The sequence below is a fragment of the Lissotriton vulgaris genome, chromosome 2_1 (assembly GCF_964263255.1).
Source record: "Lissotriton vulgaris chromosome 2_1, aLisVul1.2, whole genome shotgun sequence".
Taxonomy (NCBI): Eukaryota; Metazoa; Chordata; class Amphibia; order Caudata; family Salamandridae; genus Lissotriton; species Lissotriton vulgaris.
In genome coordinates, this window is record NC_141687.1 from 404,669,476 (window position 1) to 404,686,168 (window position 16,693).

Below are 16,693 nucleotides of genomic sequence, written 5' to 3' on the forward strand. Positions count from 1 at the left end.
TCAATTCATAATATGTTCACTGTTATGCTCTGGAAGATGGCTTTCATAAAACAAAATGGTCATTCATGTTTTAATTCTCAGCAAAGGCCTTCCTTTCATGGGTGCAAGGCTGAGTTTCAGAAGAGAAGGATACATCAGGAGGGCCTCTTGGTCGGTGTCTAGGTGGAGAGAACAATAGCCCACCACTAAAATGAATCCTATCTTTGCAATGATTAGCAGGAATATTAGACGGTGTACCCAAAGCAACTATAAGTTCCTTCGTAGAACCTTACTTTACTGTGGGCTCAGTACTTGTTGAGAGCCACATCTCTCTGCTTGATTGCTTTTTGAAATCTTGTTTTCTAGGTAACTGTGAGTCAGAAATTCATTATTGGAACCCATGGTTGGCTGCCCTATGACCGAAACCTCTCCAATTATTTCACATTTGTGAAAGATCCAACTGTTACAAACCCAAAGTAAGTATAGCAATGACGAATAGTGTTGTTCAAGACAATCATAGAGTAAACTACATAGCTCATGTTTCGTTAAGTTGCCTATAACATGTGCCAAGGTGCATGCAGCATCCTGGTAGACATAAGCAGTATTAGATCAGAGTTAACACTTAACTTTGTTAACATATCACCATTCACTACACCTGGGAATTAGCCCTTGATCATTGATTCAGACCAAAGGCTGTTTGTTTAGTTTAAAGGTATAAAAACTTAGGAGGGCCCCACTCTAACTTGGTAGAGGACGGTGGGGAAATATTAGGTAAAAAAACAACAAAACGTCCCAGTTCGTTGGACAGATCAGGTAGTGTCTTGTTTTAGTGTGGGACTAACAGGTGTCTCACTTTCCCTCCCTCTTAGATTATATACTCTGTCTTAGAGGGGCATGCTTCTCATGAAAAAGGCAAAAGTACTAACCGTATATTCATAAAGGCAGAGATCATATAAAGAATAAAAAAATTTTGAAATATTTTTTGATACTATCCACACAGAGTTATTGGTTGGAAAGACATAAAAAACATGAAAAACAGGGAGTCGGTTTGATTATCTATACTAAGATTTCTGTTTCATACAATAAGCAATAATCAACAAATGGACAACATCTTTGGCACAATCGATTAGGTAAGTAAATATTTGATTAAAAACATATCACTACTTCAGTCTGGTAAAGAATACAAATTTTATTCCACAATACAATGTTATAAAAAACAATTCATTAAAACCATTATGCAGATATGCATCATCATCAGAATAACTCTTTTTTAAAAAAATGTTTCACAATAAAAGGTCACAGAATCAAAAAGGTCGACGCGGCGTTTCGGCTTTTTTTCTAGTATGCCTTCATCAGGACTGATTCTAGACAATTAAAATAATAAAACACATAGTTACCAGACACATCAATATCATCTTTTTACATCATTTTTCTGTCCATTGTTGTAGTCTAAACTCTTTATTGGAGATTTCTTTTATTGTGTCGACTTTGCAGATATACATAACATTTTTCCCCTGTTCTATGTGATCAATTACATTTATTAAAAAAACCTTTTATAAGTCTACCCCACTATTTGCCTTTCTCATGGATATATATGCTCCATATGTTGCAGAGACCTCCCTTAGTTCCCTCACTAAAACAGAGTGGAAGTACCTCCTATAATAAGGTGCGTACCTTGTTGTTCCAGATGAGCTTATTCTCTCCCTGGATTGAACTGATTCGTTCAAAGATAAATCCTTTTTTAAAATTAGGATTCTTGAAGTCTTGTTGATTCAATGTGTACAAGGTTGCTCTGTTTCCTAGATAAAGAGCCGATAATTAACGAACTTTTCTGATAAGTACATAGATTTGTACATTACGATTAAGTTTAAGTTTCATGGCCTCACTTTACATACCAGATGGTTGGTTTACTGGATTTCCATTATTTCCAGATCGGATATGTCCAGGTTATATATGTTATTGAAGTTCAATTTTTTCTTTGCTACCTGTAGGTATTAAATTCCTTGTAATGAGTATTTAGCATAAGTTAATCTATGTTATAAATGAAGCGAAAAATTTCCTTCTTTATTACTTTGTCCCACATACCTTGATAGTGTTCTATTTTCACTGTGTCCTTTGCTGCCAGGAGGAGCCACCGTTCTATATATTGAGCTTTTCAGTTATAGCCTCCCTGTGGACATTTGCATTATATGAAGTATGTTCCTTTATTATCTTTTGAATTTTTTTGAGTTAGATGTACTAATCACTCCCTATGTTATTGCTGTACTCACCGTGAGAGTCAGGATATTGGTGCCGGGTTCCCTTTTCAATTGGGTCAAGATACAGCTCTCAGTGTCTGTTCTGTGAGGTATCTTCTTGTTTGCAGTCGATTATCTGTATAGAATGTTACTTAGATATTAATGTCTGTCTTTATTATCGGATGGCAGAGTTTATTATAAAGGGCACTATCTGGGATTGTTTTTTAAAAGTAGGACCCGGGAAAAAAAAAGATTGATATAGTTATTTTTTGCAGAATCTGTATTCTATTGGGCCATTATTAAGGGTAGTATTAATTGTTACATAAAGTTATGATTAAGGAACCCATTTGTACTATCAACCTAGAATTGAGTGATTCTAGATGACTTTCACCAGAGTTAAAACGAAATAGTTTTGAAAAAATATTTTTTTATTTTTAATAATGTTTATTCATATATCCAGTACTCTGTAGAGGTTGGTTCCTTCTACTACTATGCCACTTCCCATTTCTGTTAAGTTTATGTAAGACCTCTATAGATATATAACTATATCAATCTTTTTTTTTCCCGGGTCCTACTTTTAAAAAACAATCCCAGATAGTGCCCTTTATAATAAACTCTGCCATCCGATAATAAAGACAGACATTAATATCTAAGTAACATTCTATACAGATAATCGACTGCAAACAAGAAGATACCTCACAGAACAGACACTGAGAGCTGTATCTTGACCCAATTGAAAAGGGAACCCGGCACCAATATCCTGACTCTCACGGTGAGTACAGCAATAACATAGGGAGTGATTAGTACATCTAACTCAAAAAAATTCAAAAGATAATAAAGGAACATACTTCATATAATGCAAATTTCCACAGGGAGGCTATAACTGAAAAGCTCAATATATAGAACGGTGGCTCCTCCTGGCAGCAAAGGACACAGTGAAAATAGAACACTATCAAGGTATGTGGGACAAAGTAAGAAAGAAGGAAATTTTTCGCTTCATTTATAACATAGATTAACTTATGCTAAATACTCATTACAAGGAATTTAATACCTACAGGTAGCAAAGAAAAAATTGAACTTCAATAACATATATAACCTGGACATATCCGATCTGGAAATAATGGAAATCCAGTAAACCAACCATCTGGTATGTAAAGTGAGGCCATGAAACTTAAACTTAATCGTAATGTACAAATCTATGTACTTATCAGAAAAGTTCGTTAATTATCGGCTCTTTATCTAGGAAACAGAGCAACCTTGTACACATTGAATCAACAAGACTTCAAGAATCCTAATTTTAAAAAAGGATTTATCTTTGAACGAATCAGTTCAATCCAGGGAGAGAATAAGCTCATCTGGAACAACAAGGTACGCACCTTATTATAGGAGGTACTTCCACTCTGTTTTAGTGAGGGAACTAAGGGAGGTCTCTGCAACATATGGAGCATATATATCCATGAGAAAGGCAAATAGTGGGGTAGACTTATAAAAGGTTTTTTAAATAAATGTAATTGATCACATAGAACAGGGGAAAAATGTTATGTATATCTGCAAAGTCGACACAATAAAAGAAATCTCCAATAAAGAGTTTAGACTACAACAATGGACAGAAAAATGATGTAAAAAGATGATATTGATGTGTCTGGTAACTATGTGTTTTATTATTTTAATTGTCTAGAATCAGTCCTGATGAAGGCATACTAGAAAAAAAGCCGAAACGCCGCGTCGACCTTTTTGATTCTGTGACCTTTTATTGTGAAACATTTTTTTAAAAAATAGTTATTCTGATGATGATGCATATCTGCATAATGGTTTTAATGAATTGTTTTTTATAACATTGTATTGTGGAATAAAATTTGTATTCTTTACCAGACTGAAGTAGTGATATGTTTTTAATCAAATATTTACTTACCTAATCGATTGTGCCAAAGATGTTGTCCATTTGTTGATTATTGCTTATTGTATGAAACAGAAATCTTAGTATAGATAATCAAACCGACTCCCTGTTTTTCATGTTTTTTATGTCTTTCCAACCAATAACTCTGTGTGGATAGTATCAAAAAATATTTCAAAAATTTTTTATTCTTTATATGATCTCTGCCTTTATGAATATACGGTTAGTACTTTTGCCTTTTTCATGAGAAGCATGCCCCTCTAAGACAGAGTATATAATCTAAGAGGGAGGGAAAGTGAGACACCTGTTAGTCCCACACTAAAACAAGACACTACCTGATCTGTCCAACGAACTGGGACGTTTTGTTGTTTTTTTACCTGTTTAGTTTAAAGGGACACAAACTGTTAAATGATCAGTGCATGTCTTTCTGTCAAAGTTAATTGATTCATTAAAAGGTTCACAAGTTATGACTGGCTTCACTAGAGATTAAAGTGAATATCAATTATTTTGCAGTGAATTTATTTTTCTGGCACAATTGCTTGTTGGCTGCTAATATGTATGCGTGCCTTGCATGGAAGCAGTGTGTGTTTGGTTTGCAAAGGATTAAACTGGATAAATATAAACCTCTACCACGGCCATAGTAGTATACTTGACATACAAGAGGTGGATAAAAAAGCTAGAGATAGTCAGTATTAGCCCTGCCCCTAGGTGGAATGGGTATGTGCAGATGTTAGTCATTTGCATGGCATACCATTATTGAGAAACCATTTCACCTAAACTGTTGAATGAAAATTTGCAAGATGAATGGCATTTGCCACTTCACGGAAACCAGTTCATAGAATGCTGTTGTTTGTGATTGCTTGGTTAATTTTAAGAGGCAACTGCAATTTATTTTGAAAAACAGTGCTTTCAGCAAAGTTCACATTGATTATTTATCCCTATACCCATTTTCTATCTGTAAGCCCCAAACACTGGTTACATAGGAATATCTTGTTTTTAGGGGGAGAAAAAAACCCACCATTGGCAATGCCAATAGGTCTCGCATTTGTGAGAGTTAGAGCTATGGGCATTGTAAATGGCAATGTCTTTTCCCCATGTTTTTAGGCCGAGCCTAGCAGCAGCGCACATGTGCTGCTCGCTCTTCGAGACTGCAGTAGTAGAGTATGGGACAGAAGCCACGCCCACTCTCCTCCCATATTTTTCATTGGCTTGTGACATTGTCTTTTGGAAATGCTGCTTTTGGATTCGTTAATAGGCTTGTTAGTCTCTCCTTAGTACGGCCTTGTTTTCATTTGTACCCTCCAAAGGAGATTGGCCCTTTTACTTTGGTTGTTACACAGGACCTGGTATTTAGTCAGTAAGCACTATTTACTCTACTGAGTTTATCTTACTACAGGCCAGACATGTGCTGCTTTAGCTGAAACCACTTGTGTTTTTTAAGCCGCATAACCGCCCCTGTAACACGGGCGCCTGCTTTCAATCACTTTAACCTGCCATTATCTTGTGTCTGTCTCAACCCCCCCAAGTAAAATGGATTTAGAAATGATTAATTAATTGAGTCATGGGAATTCCAGGTAGCACATAATCCTGAAGCTGACAACAGCACATCTGTGTTACATGTCCTCTCTACTAAAGCCACCTGATTAGTTATTTTCAAAAGCCTGTTTTATTAACACCACCACCACCAATACCATCACCACCACCACCAATACCATTACCACCATCACCAATACCTTCACCTTCACCACCACCAATACCACTACCATCAATACCACCACCTCCAACAATACTACCACCTCCACCAATAACACCACCAGTACAACCTCCGCCAGTAATACCACCACCAATACCACCACCACCAATACCCCCACCACTGCTAATACCACCACCGACAGTACCACAATCTCCACGAATACCACCACCACTGCCAAAACCACCACCACCAATACCACTGCCGCCACCACCAATACCACCATTAATACCACCAATACAACTAATGCAAACACCAATACCACTACCACCACCACCAATACCACCACCAATACCATCACCACCATCAATACCTCCACCAATATCACCACCAATACTTACCACCAACAATACCACCACCAAAATACCACCATTACCACCACCAGCAATACCACCACCACCAATCCAATACCACCACCACCAATCCAATACCACCACCACCACTAATACCACCTCCACCAATACCACCATCACCACCAATACCACCACCAATACCAACACCACCAAAACCACCACCACCAATACCCCACTACCACCAATACCCCACCACCAATACCACCACCACCACTATCACCATCACCAATATCACCACCAATACCAGTACCACCACCACCAATACCACCACCACTACCAATACCATTACCACATTGGTTACAGTGGGTTACAATTATAGTAATTGAACTCTGACGTGTAGGCATACCACTCTTGTGATGAGTTTGAGAAGTTATCGAGGTGCTAGGGTAGCCCTTATTTTCAGATTTTAGAACTGGCTGTTGTAAACACTTTAGTGTGGTCAAGCAAATCATGACCTTAAACACTGTGTATTGAGACTAATATTGCACTTTGACCCCCTTCGTTAGGCATTAATTGGTCCCCTGCTCTGCAGCTAGTAGCTGGTTGCAGCAAACTGCTGATGGTCACAAAATTCCATTGCCGCTAGAAGGGATGGAGGCAGACTGTTTATCTTGAGTTTTCAATTTCTGTAATTGGCATGGTCTTCTGACAGCTCGAAGTTAAGACTTGTGTTCCCAAAAGGTGGCTAGAATTTTCAGTGTTTTAAAAGTCCTGACAGGTAGTGGGGAAGCTCAGTCTTTGTGGACTCCCTGAACGAACCTGGTGGTTCTCCAGCTGGGATTTTCTTTCAGTGGCAAAGTGCAAAGGAATAATCTCTCTTTATAGCTTGGCTCCAAATAAAATCTCTGCCTATGAAAACAAGGGGGCATGTGCAAAACTCAAGAACTGCTTAACTAACTTGAGAAAACAAGCGTAAGTTATCAAAGATTCTATTTCATACCCACTTTACAAAACAACTGCTGCCATATACACAAGGTCTTGTTAATGTGATTCGGACATACATCACTGATTTAACCCTGTATTCTCTGGGTAGGGTTAAATACTTGTTATATTTAATGCACATACAAATAAATTATACCACATACCACACATGGTAATATATACTTATTAGCACTTTAGATTGTTTCAGGTTTGCGCATACTAGATGACATATTGTAGAAATTATTTGTTACAATATGTGTAGATATTGGATTTTTTTAGAATTGTAATTTACTCTTTTGTAGCTCTATATGCCCTGTGTAGTAGTGTGCTGCTTGTATCTAAACCACTTTATGTTGGTCTTGTAAATAATGTTTATCCCCTTTTGTCTATAATCATGTTTGTACTGCTTGTTTGCAGGACCCAGCGAAGTATTACTGGCCCATTCGCACCAGGTCTAGAGATCACCCCCAAGTTGTTTGTGGTATCACATGACGGAAAGCTGCTGTTTAGTGGGGGACACTGGGACAATAGTATAAGGATAACTTCCCTCACCAAAGGGAAAATAATTGGACAGCACATCAGGCACATGGGTAAGTAAGGACCATGCTGTGGAAATCAATTCAGGCATATTAGGGTCTTTTATCAAAGCTTGGAAATATCTCACAGTATATATTGTCTAAACCCTGATTACTCAATACTTTGTTGAAATCCAAAAGAGAGTAATGGAGCACAATCGTAGTAACTATTTATAGGATCTCTGGAATGTAAGTGTATGGAAAAGATATGCATTAATAATGCAAAGTCACATTCAAAAATCCTGTTTGGATCTTAAAAGTGTTTTGGTATCAACCTGCGACTGCTGAATCTCAAATTCCAAGCTTATGTGTAATGGGAGCATGGGGGACTAGCTTCAGAAGGTATCCTGGTCCAGAGCACTCCTATGTTTTGTATGTGGTGTAGAGGGTCCTGAACTTAACTCTTTGCTGCAAAAGGAGCCATTAAATACTCCTGAGGCATAAGTAATGTGCTGGAGTGCTTTAGGTCTCGATCATTCGAGTTACCATGTTCCTTTATGTGGGGCACCTGCACACACTTTGTGGCAGTAGTATTGATTTGCATTTTAGACTTTTTTGTTTGGTTGTCTTTAGTATGGTGATTGCTATTTTAGAAAGTCCTTTTTGTGGAGTATGTTTTGATAAGCTTCGATCCAAGAACATTGTTACCTGATATTTTAGATAATCCTTTTTGTTCCATCTTCTATACACATTTTTTGACGTTTTGAAAAAATCTGCTTATTTATATGACGTGCGTTGATTAGTATTGTAGAAATTCTGCCCTGACTTTTGTTGGTATTTCAGAAAACTGTTTAGTTTCCTTAATAATTTGCATTTAATAGTCCTGCTCAGGTCCTGTGAGTGAGTTGATATTTTACAAACTACTTCTTCGATCCCTTTAATGCATTGTATTTTGAAAAATTCTCTTACTGGTATACATGAGAGGAGGAAGGGTATTGTAATCGAGGTTGATACCTGGTGTGCACTGATTGTTATTTTAGAACATCCTATTCATATTCGGAACTCGAGGAGTAGTTTCTAAAATCCATATTTAGATCTCTATATGTTTTTTATTTTTTATGGATACAAATATTTTGTTGACTAAAATGTTGAATTTAGGGCTTTTGCTTGGAGTCATTGTTGCATTTTAAATGACTGAGCAATCTTTTCACGAATTGGAGTACGGGGAATAGTACACTAGGCAGTAAGGTGAATACTTTCAGGGGGCTGTAGTAGGCCCTAGGCTCTGGTAATCCAGAAAACACTGTCACACCCAGGAAAATGACCTGGCTCAAGACCTCTGTATGGTTTTACATTGCCTACACCAGGGTTTTGATGTAGAAGTAGTGATCCTCTATTATTTCTCTCCACACTTGTTGTCTTTCTAGGTCTATCGTCAGAAGCAGTGTGGAGCCCCTATCTTTTTCACAAAATATTGAGAGCAATTTCCTTTAGCTACTTGTTTTCTTATGTCCTTTAGCCTGGAGCACTGCTTTCAGCTAATATAACCGTTTATTTTTCCTCCTCTTTTAGATATTGTTACCTGTTTAGCCTCAGACCATTGTGGAATCCATATAATGTCTGGGTCCAGGGACACAACCTGTATGATCTGGGAGATAGTGCAACAGGTACTTGGGAGCTTTCACTTCACTTTAAACCAATGCCAGCTTATGAATGTATTTCAGAAGAAGGGCTTCTTGTTTGATTTATTTAATTTTTAGAATGTGTTGTTTGTAATCGAGCTGATTGAAAGCGCTATAGTTTGAAGCCACTTGTAAATCCGCACACCATGCAGAGTCATTGAGGAAGAGGAACAGTTTCATACATGGTTTTTGTGAGAAATCAAATTAGACTCCAGCTGTATTCGGTCCATGACTTCTGGTTTTTAATATAATGCCTGCACAATAGCAGACTGAAGTAACATATTTGAGTTGATTGCTACTTCAGTGACCTCTAGTTTATGATGCTGGTTTCCCATAGAGACTGCTAGCTGCAGATTTCTCAAGTTTGAATATTCCTCAGGCCGCAGATTGGATGCATAAACTTTTCAGCACTACCTCTGCATGCTGGAAGGTGGCGCCTTGCAGCTCCACACTGTCACTCTACCACTCCAGAAATTACGTGCAGGGCTAGTATAGGTGCCACTCCCATGCTCTGACGTCAGTTCCTTTGGTTCCACTTCTCCAGACGTGAATCCGGAGCTCCCTCTCATCTCTCTGAGACACTTACCTCGACATTTCGACTAAATTCTAAACTGTACAAGAGATGCCACAGTCTAAAACGGCAGGTTTCAAGCCCTGTAGGGACTGTTCCAACAAATGCTTGGCATGGATCCCAATCATGTGTGCCTGAGGTCGCGCCATGACTCCAACACCTGCAGAGATTGTGTGTCAGTGAACCCAAATGCCATCAGATAATGCAAGGTGAAACTCTACGGCATAAAGCATTAGAAGACTAGCAACGGGACCGGTACAAGTTCCTCTCCATATCTAATACTATTGGTCTAATTCCTGAAGTCGATGGAGTGCGACGAAGACCGACCTCTGGAGCAGCTCTAAGTCCTTAAGTAAGGGTAAGAAACACAAAAAGTTGAAGTGGGTTTCTGCTCCCTTAAGTAACTCACATTCGCCTGAACAGGCATAGGGGTGACACCACCCTTCTCGATCTCACTCTATAAGTCGGCTAACTTTGTAAAAAAAAATCTGAAGATGCCTCCAGCACAACCATACTTTCTGGAGCCTTTAGCCATGCCATGTCAGATCGAAGTGTTCTGCACAACCATGCTCCGACACTTTGGATCCCGGCTGTCTCCCTATGGCATGTCTTCATACCCCAGGGAGATGAGAGGCCTTCCACCTGGGATAATGCCTGTGGGTTCACCCATGGCGCCAGCTGGATCCCCCCCCACATTTATCTTGACCTCTTGAGCCAAGGTCATCACTCTCCCCAGCAGATCCACCTGATCAGTCGACCGCAGCTCTGTGCTCCCTCCCAGCTGGGTTTGAGCCGGCTGCCGTGACTGCGCCGCAGGTTCCTCCTTGCGTTCTGTGGTATCTTTTCCCTGAATTGTTTTTAACCGTTTTCATTTGTGTTATGGTGCATTCTGGTGCTGTCTTTCATTGCTTGTTCCCCCCAGTTTTACCGCTTGATTGGGGTCTTCCCCCGCGCCACCTACTCCTTATCTGCCGCTGCTGACCCGCCCCCTACTGAGCCCCGCTACCGCCTCCCTCCCCTACACATGCCAACCGCTGCAGGGGAGCGCACGTGACTCCTTGACCTCTTGGGCCAAGGCCAGCACTCTACCCAGCAGCTCCGCCTGATCAGCCGACCGTGGCTCTGTGCTCCCTCCTGGCTGGGTTCGAGCCAGCTGCCGTGACTGCACTGCAGGTTCCTCCTTGCGTTCCGCGGTATCTTTACCCTAATTGTTTTTAGCCTTTTTCATTTGTGTTATTGTGCATTCTGGTGCTGTCTTTCATTTCTTGTGTCCCCCGGTTTTTGCGCTTGATTGGGTTCTTCCCCCCACGCCACTGACTCTCTCCTTTCCCGCCGCTGCGGCCCCGCCCCTGACTGAGCCCCTCCCCCGCCTCCCTTCCGCTGTTCCTGCCCCCCTCTCTTACATATGCCGACCTCTGTAGGGGAGCACTCCTGACTCCTTGACCTCTTGTGCCATGGCCAGCACTCTCCCCAGCATCTCCGCCTGATTAGCCGACCGCGGCTCTGTGCTCACTCCCGGCTGGGTTTGAGCCAGCTGACGTGACTGCGCCACAGGTTCCTCCTTGCGTTCTGTGGTATCTTTTCCCTTAATTGTTTTTAACCGTTTTCATTTGTGTTATTGTGCATTCTGGTGCTGTCTTTTATTTCTTGTGCCCCCTGATTTTACCGCTTGATTGGGGTCTTCCCCCCGCATCACTTACTCTCTACTTTCCTGCCGCTGCTGCCCCTGCGGCCCGCCCCTGACTGAGCCCTGCTCCCGACTTCCTTACGCTGCTCCCGCCCCCTCCCCTACATATGCCGCCTTTGCACCAAAGGCGCGCCTAAGGCAAGACCCTCTGCGCCCGTCCGCGACCCAACCACGACCAGCGCTAGGGACCCTGGTACGCCCAGACCCCACTGCTACGACTCGACAACCCTCACCGCACTCAACCCCGGAAGACACGCCAAATGCACAAGACGCTCACCAATCACCACCCACGGGCAGTTCTGCAAAACCTGCTGCATGTCCTTCACCATCGACAGAGCTCCGGCAACCACTGACTGCCCGCCCGATGCACACACTACCAGAGACCTGACCTGTATCCTCCTCAGCGTGCGCTCCCTGCACCGACATGCCATTGAAATCTGGGACCTGGTTGACACCCTCTAGCCAGCCGTCGCCATCTTCACAGAGACTCGGACTAATGCCACCTCAGGCCCCGACATCGCCACCACCATCCCCGATGGCTACAAAATGCAGAGAAAGGACCGCACCCTCCGACCAGGAGGGGTACTCTCCATTGTTCACAGGACCAACCAGCTCGCCGCCCGCCACGCCATCACCTCCATGGCTACATTCTACTCGGGACCTGAACTTCCACCTAGACAATGACAACGACCCCGACACCAGCACTCTCATTGACAACCTCGCCAACCTGCAACTCGTCAACACACCCACCCACAGAGCAGGTCACACCCTCGACCCCATCTTCGCAGGAGGAGAAACCATCAGCTTCAGCAACACCACCCAGCCCCCCTGGACAGACCACCACTGCGCCCACTTCACCTTCAACTCCACCACCGCATATAAGCCCGCCCCATGCCTGCCACAACGGAACTGGAGCAACGTCACAGAAGAACTCCTCAACACCACCCTGAGTCAAACCCCCCTCCTCAGCTGTATCTCCTACTGCGCAGACAAGCTTGCACCACTCCGCCCCCCTGCCGAGCAACGACCGCTGACGGCCGCCTGGTTCTCTACAGAACTTCAAGAAGCCAGACGCACCTGCAGACACCTAGAAAAAACCTGGCAAAACCAGATGACTACAGAAGCACGGAGCAACCACAAGAACGCCCTGAAGGAATACCACCAGCTCATAAGAAACACCAAACGGACCTTCATGTAGGACAAAATCCAGACCAACGCAACCAGCCCCTGAGAACTGTTCAACGTCACACAACAGTTCACAAGACACCCATACGAAGCCACGGACATCACACCCTCTAAGGAACTCTGCGACAAGCTCAGCTCCTACTTCCATCGGAAGATCAAGGACCTCTAGGACCTCTACAACACCTTCAGCGAACCAGCTCCATACACCATCCCCTACCCACCACTGCCGACAAACCGACTATCACATCTTGGGACCCCACCACCACGGAACTCATCACTGCGACCATGAAGAAAACCCACTCAGGAGTGTGAGAAAGTGCCCTCTTTCTTTCATGGTATGCCCCCACTATTTGCTGAATTGCTGATGTACTTTGACTGTGTGTGCTCTGGGCTCCTGCTAATCAGGTACCCAGGGTCTATGTTCCTTCCCTAAAACTGCATTGAAGCCTAAACCCAATTGGCATCTCTGGCCACATGTCAGCCCCTGGTAAATGGTACCATAGGTACCCAGGGCACCGTGACCAGAAAAGGCCTCTAAGGCCTGCAGCACTTATTGTGCCACCCTTAAAGGCCCTGTACCCTAACACTCACACAATCCCTCTGCAGGCTGCGTGTCTTGGTGCAGAAAAAAGCGAAGAGTCGACATGGCACACATGCCTGTGTGCCATGCCCACAAACCACTGCCCTGGCATACATCCCCACTAGCTGGGCGCCATATGCCAGTGGTGAGGGTACAGGTGCATGAGCCCTGTACCCCTACAGTACCCAGGTTCATTAATGGGCACTGTAAGTGCAATGCTGCCATTAAGAGTATATGGTGCTGGGAGTTTGTCATTACGAACTCCACAGCACCATAATGGCTACACCGAAGACTGGGAAGTTTGGTATCAAACTTCTCAGCACATTAAAACCACACTGATGCCAGTGTGGGATTTAATGTAAAATGCACAACAGAGGGAAACTTAGAGATGCACCCTGAAACTCGACCAACTCCTAGTTACCTGACTGAGTGGCTACTTAGGCTGCCACCACCAGACATGTTTCTGGACCTCTGGGTCGAGAGCTTGCTGCTCTCCAGGGCCTGAAACAATGCACATCCTGGGACGAGGTGCCAAGCCTCCTCCCCCAGGATGGGCAGAGTTCACAAAGGAGAAGCTTTAAATGCATGCCGCCTTTGTGAGCCTTTGCAGCGGGAAAAACAAGTGAGGAAGAGAGGTGTGTCCACCTCTGCCAACTCCACCCCTACATGCCTGTCTCCCCTCGTACCTACTCTTGCGAAACCCCGGGGTGTCCAGCAGCCAGCAACCTCACAAACCCCGGAGGACCTGCCTGCCTTCACTTTCAAGGCTGTTTCTCCTGTGAACACCAGACGTATTTAAACTGCAGCTTCTGGTTTCAGCCTTGAAACGCGAATCCAGCCCACTCTGCACCAGCTGAACCCGGCCCGAGCTGAAGTGGAAAAATACCATGAGGAGGTCCCCCTGGCAATCCTGACCCAAGATCCGGCGACCCTTGACCTGCCTCAAGCCTCCAGACGCCTGCAGCCTCAATTTAGAGGACCCCCCTACAGCGACCAGGTAAGAAAATCCGACTTCCAAAGGCACCCCTACACCCGACGCCCCATGGCCTTGTGTGCCCAACCCATCAGTGCCTAACCATCCCTCAACATCCCAACTTACCCCTCAAAGTGGTCGTCGCTCCTGGAAGATCCTCGTCCCCGTGCCTGCAGTGGTTCTTTGTCCCAGAGAATCTCCATTGAAATCAATAGGGCAACCAACTTCAAAACAGCACCCTGCACCCGGTTGCCCTAGTGCTGCTGAGGGTGCACCTTTGGTGCTACTTTGGTCCCCAACTTGCCCTAAGCTAAAACCTAGGAGCTTTGCTCCCACAACCCTGTGGCCTGCTTGCCAGCAGCCACCAACCGGAGCCCCCCTATCCTCCATAGGATAACATTGGGCCTCAGCACTCTGTACCTGGCCGCTGTAGTGCCACTGAGGGTGCAACAACAGTGGATCACTGACCCTGAGAGACCCCTGAGTCTAACCCCAGAAACCTAACTCCAAAGACCGACGACTTACCTCGAAACCGATAACCTGTTTTTCCTCATAGGATAATTTTGACACTTATTCTCCCAAAAAGTTTCTAAGTGTCGACTTTTGAAAACTAAGAATATTCGTTAAAAATCGCACAAATAACCAAAACGACTTCTTTCAACTGTTTGCAGGAAAGGTCCCAGTGCTGAATCTAGGAATCCAGCACTGAGTAGGAAAAGTAATGTAAAAGTAACTTGCCTGTGAATTGAATTTCCTTCCATAGGATAACATTGGTGGTTCTATGTCAAAAACTTTCTAAGTGTCAACTTTTGAAATACAAGAATATTCTTTCAAAATCGCACACTTAACTAAAACGCATTTACTCAACTTTTTTCAGGAAATGTCCCAGTGCTAAAACTAGGTTACAGCACTGTGTTAGAAAAAGTAATCCGAAAAGTAACTTACCTGCAATTCCTTTCAATGTACTGTATTTGCTAAGTGTTGCATTCTACTGCTCCCCTGTAAATCAAACAAAGTACAATTCCAATTGCATTTTCAAACAGTTCTATATCCACTAACGTATTACTGAAAATGATTTAATGCTTACCTGTACCAGGCTTGCTTGGTCCTAAAAATAAACAACAGTACATTTTTTATACAAAAACAATTGGTCTAGAGTTTAGTACTTGAGTATGTGAATTAATTTGCTGACTGAGTGTGTACATCAAATGCTTAACACTGTCCTCTGATACTGCCTTACTGCTCGACCAAGCTACAACTTTAGAGAGTAAGGTTCTATCTAACTTTAACCTCTGCCAAACCTCTGGAGACCCTCGGACTCTATACACACTGTACCTCACTTTGGTGCAGTATATATAGAGCAAGTTTATTACAATGAGCTCCTACGGACCCCTGCCCACCGCACATTTTCAACAGAGCCGCTACGGCCATCGCACCCGAACTTGGTCGCGCCATCAACACTTCCCTCACATCCGGTATCTGCCCAGATGAATGGAAACGGGCGGAGGTGAAACCACTCCTCAAGACACCAACGGCCGACCCTACGGACCTGAAAAACTACCGGCCCATCTCTCTCTCCTCCCCTTTGTGGCCAAAGTCACAGAGAGACTCATAAACACCAAGCTGACCGCCTTCGTCGAAGGAAATTCCATCCTAGACCCCTCTCATTCTGGATTATACAGCAACCACAGCACCAAAACTGCCCTCCTAGCCGCTTGGGACGACATCCGCAAACTACTGGACCAAGGACACACGGCGGCCCTCATCCTGCTAGACCTCTCTGTGGCCTCGACACCGTCTCACATCGCACACTCACAGCCAGACTTCACGATGCCGGTTTTGAAGAGGCAGGACTCAGATAATTCAGAGAAGGTATTTATTAGGAATACAGGAACAGACCCCCGGGACACAGCAGCTTCTCTCGTCAACTGCCCAGCTCTCACTGCGTAACTCCAGTAACAGAACTGGCAGGTTCGTAGGGAGCATGAGTGTTCCAAGGCAATACATAAACATTAGTAAAAGAAACACAGGGGAGAATATAACACATCTTCCTTCTTAAAAAAAAAAAAAAATGAATAACAGTAAACTTCAAGAACAAAAATAATCATCATATTTTTTCGGCATCACATGTGGACAGGCAGAATTACTCCTGGCAGAAGGAATCGACTTGCGCTTTTACCTGAAATGGTTTTACCAGCACTTACTTCCTGCTGAGATTTAAAAAATGCAGTGAGCTCAGTGTTCGAACAAGGTGAAACCTCATCTACAGACCCCCGGGACCACGCACACAATTCAGCGAAGACATCGCCGACTTCATCAGCCCGCATGCCCTCCCCTCCGCTGACTACATCCTCCTCGGGGACCTC

The 16,693-nt window shown here is 43.5% G+C and overlaps 1 protein-coding gene across 2 annotated transcripts in view; it reads left to right on the plus strand.

Moving 5' to 3' along the window:
• The window catches only part of NBEAL1 (neurobeachin like 1), a 916,399-nt gene that overhangs the window by 798,934 nt on the left and 100,772 nt on the right, over positions 1-16,693 (plus strand). For both annotated transcript variants that reach the window (XM_086955272.1, XM_086955273.1), the window contains 3 exons: positions 346-455; positions 7,552-7,724; positions 9,222-9,316. In XM_086955272.1, coding sequence (XP_086811398.1) covers positions 346-455; positions 7,552-7,724; positions 9,222-9,316 — 378 coding nt within the window. The remainder of the gene's footprint in view (positions 1-345; positions 456-7,551; positions 7,725-9,221; positions 9,317-16,693) is intronic.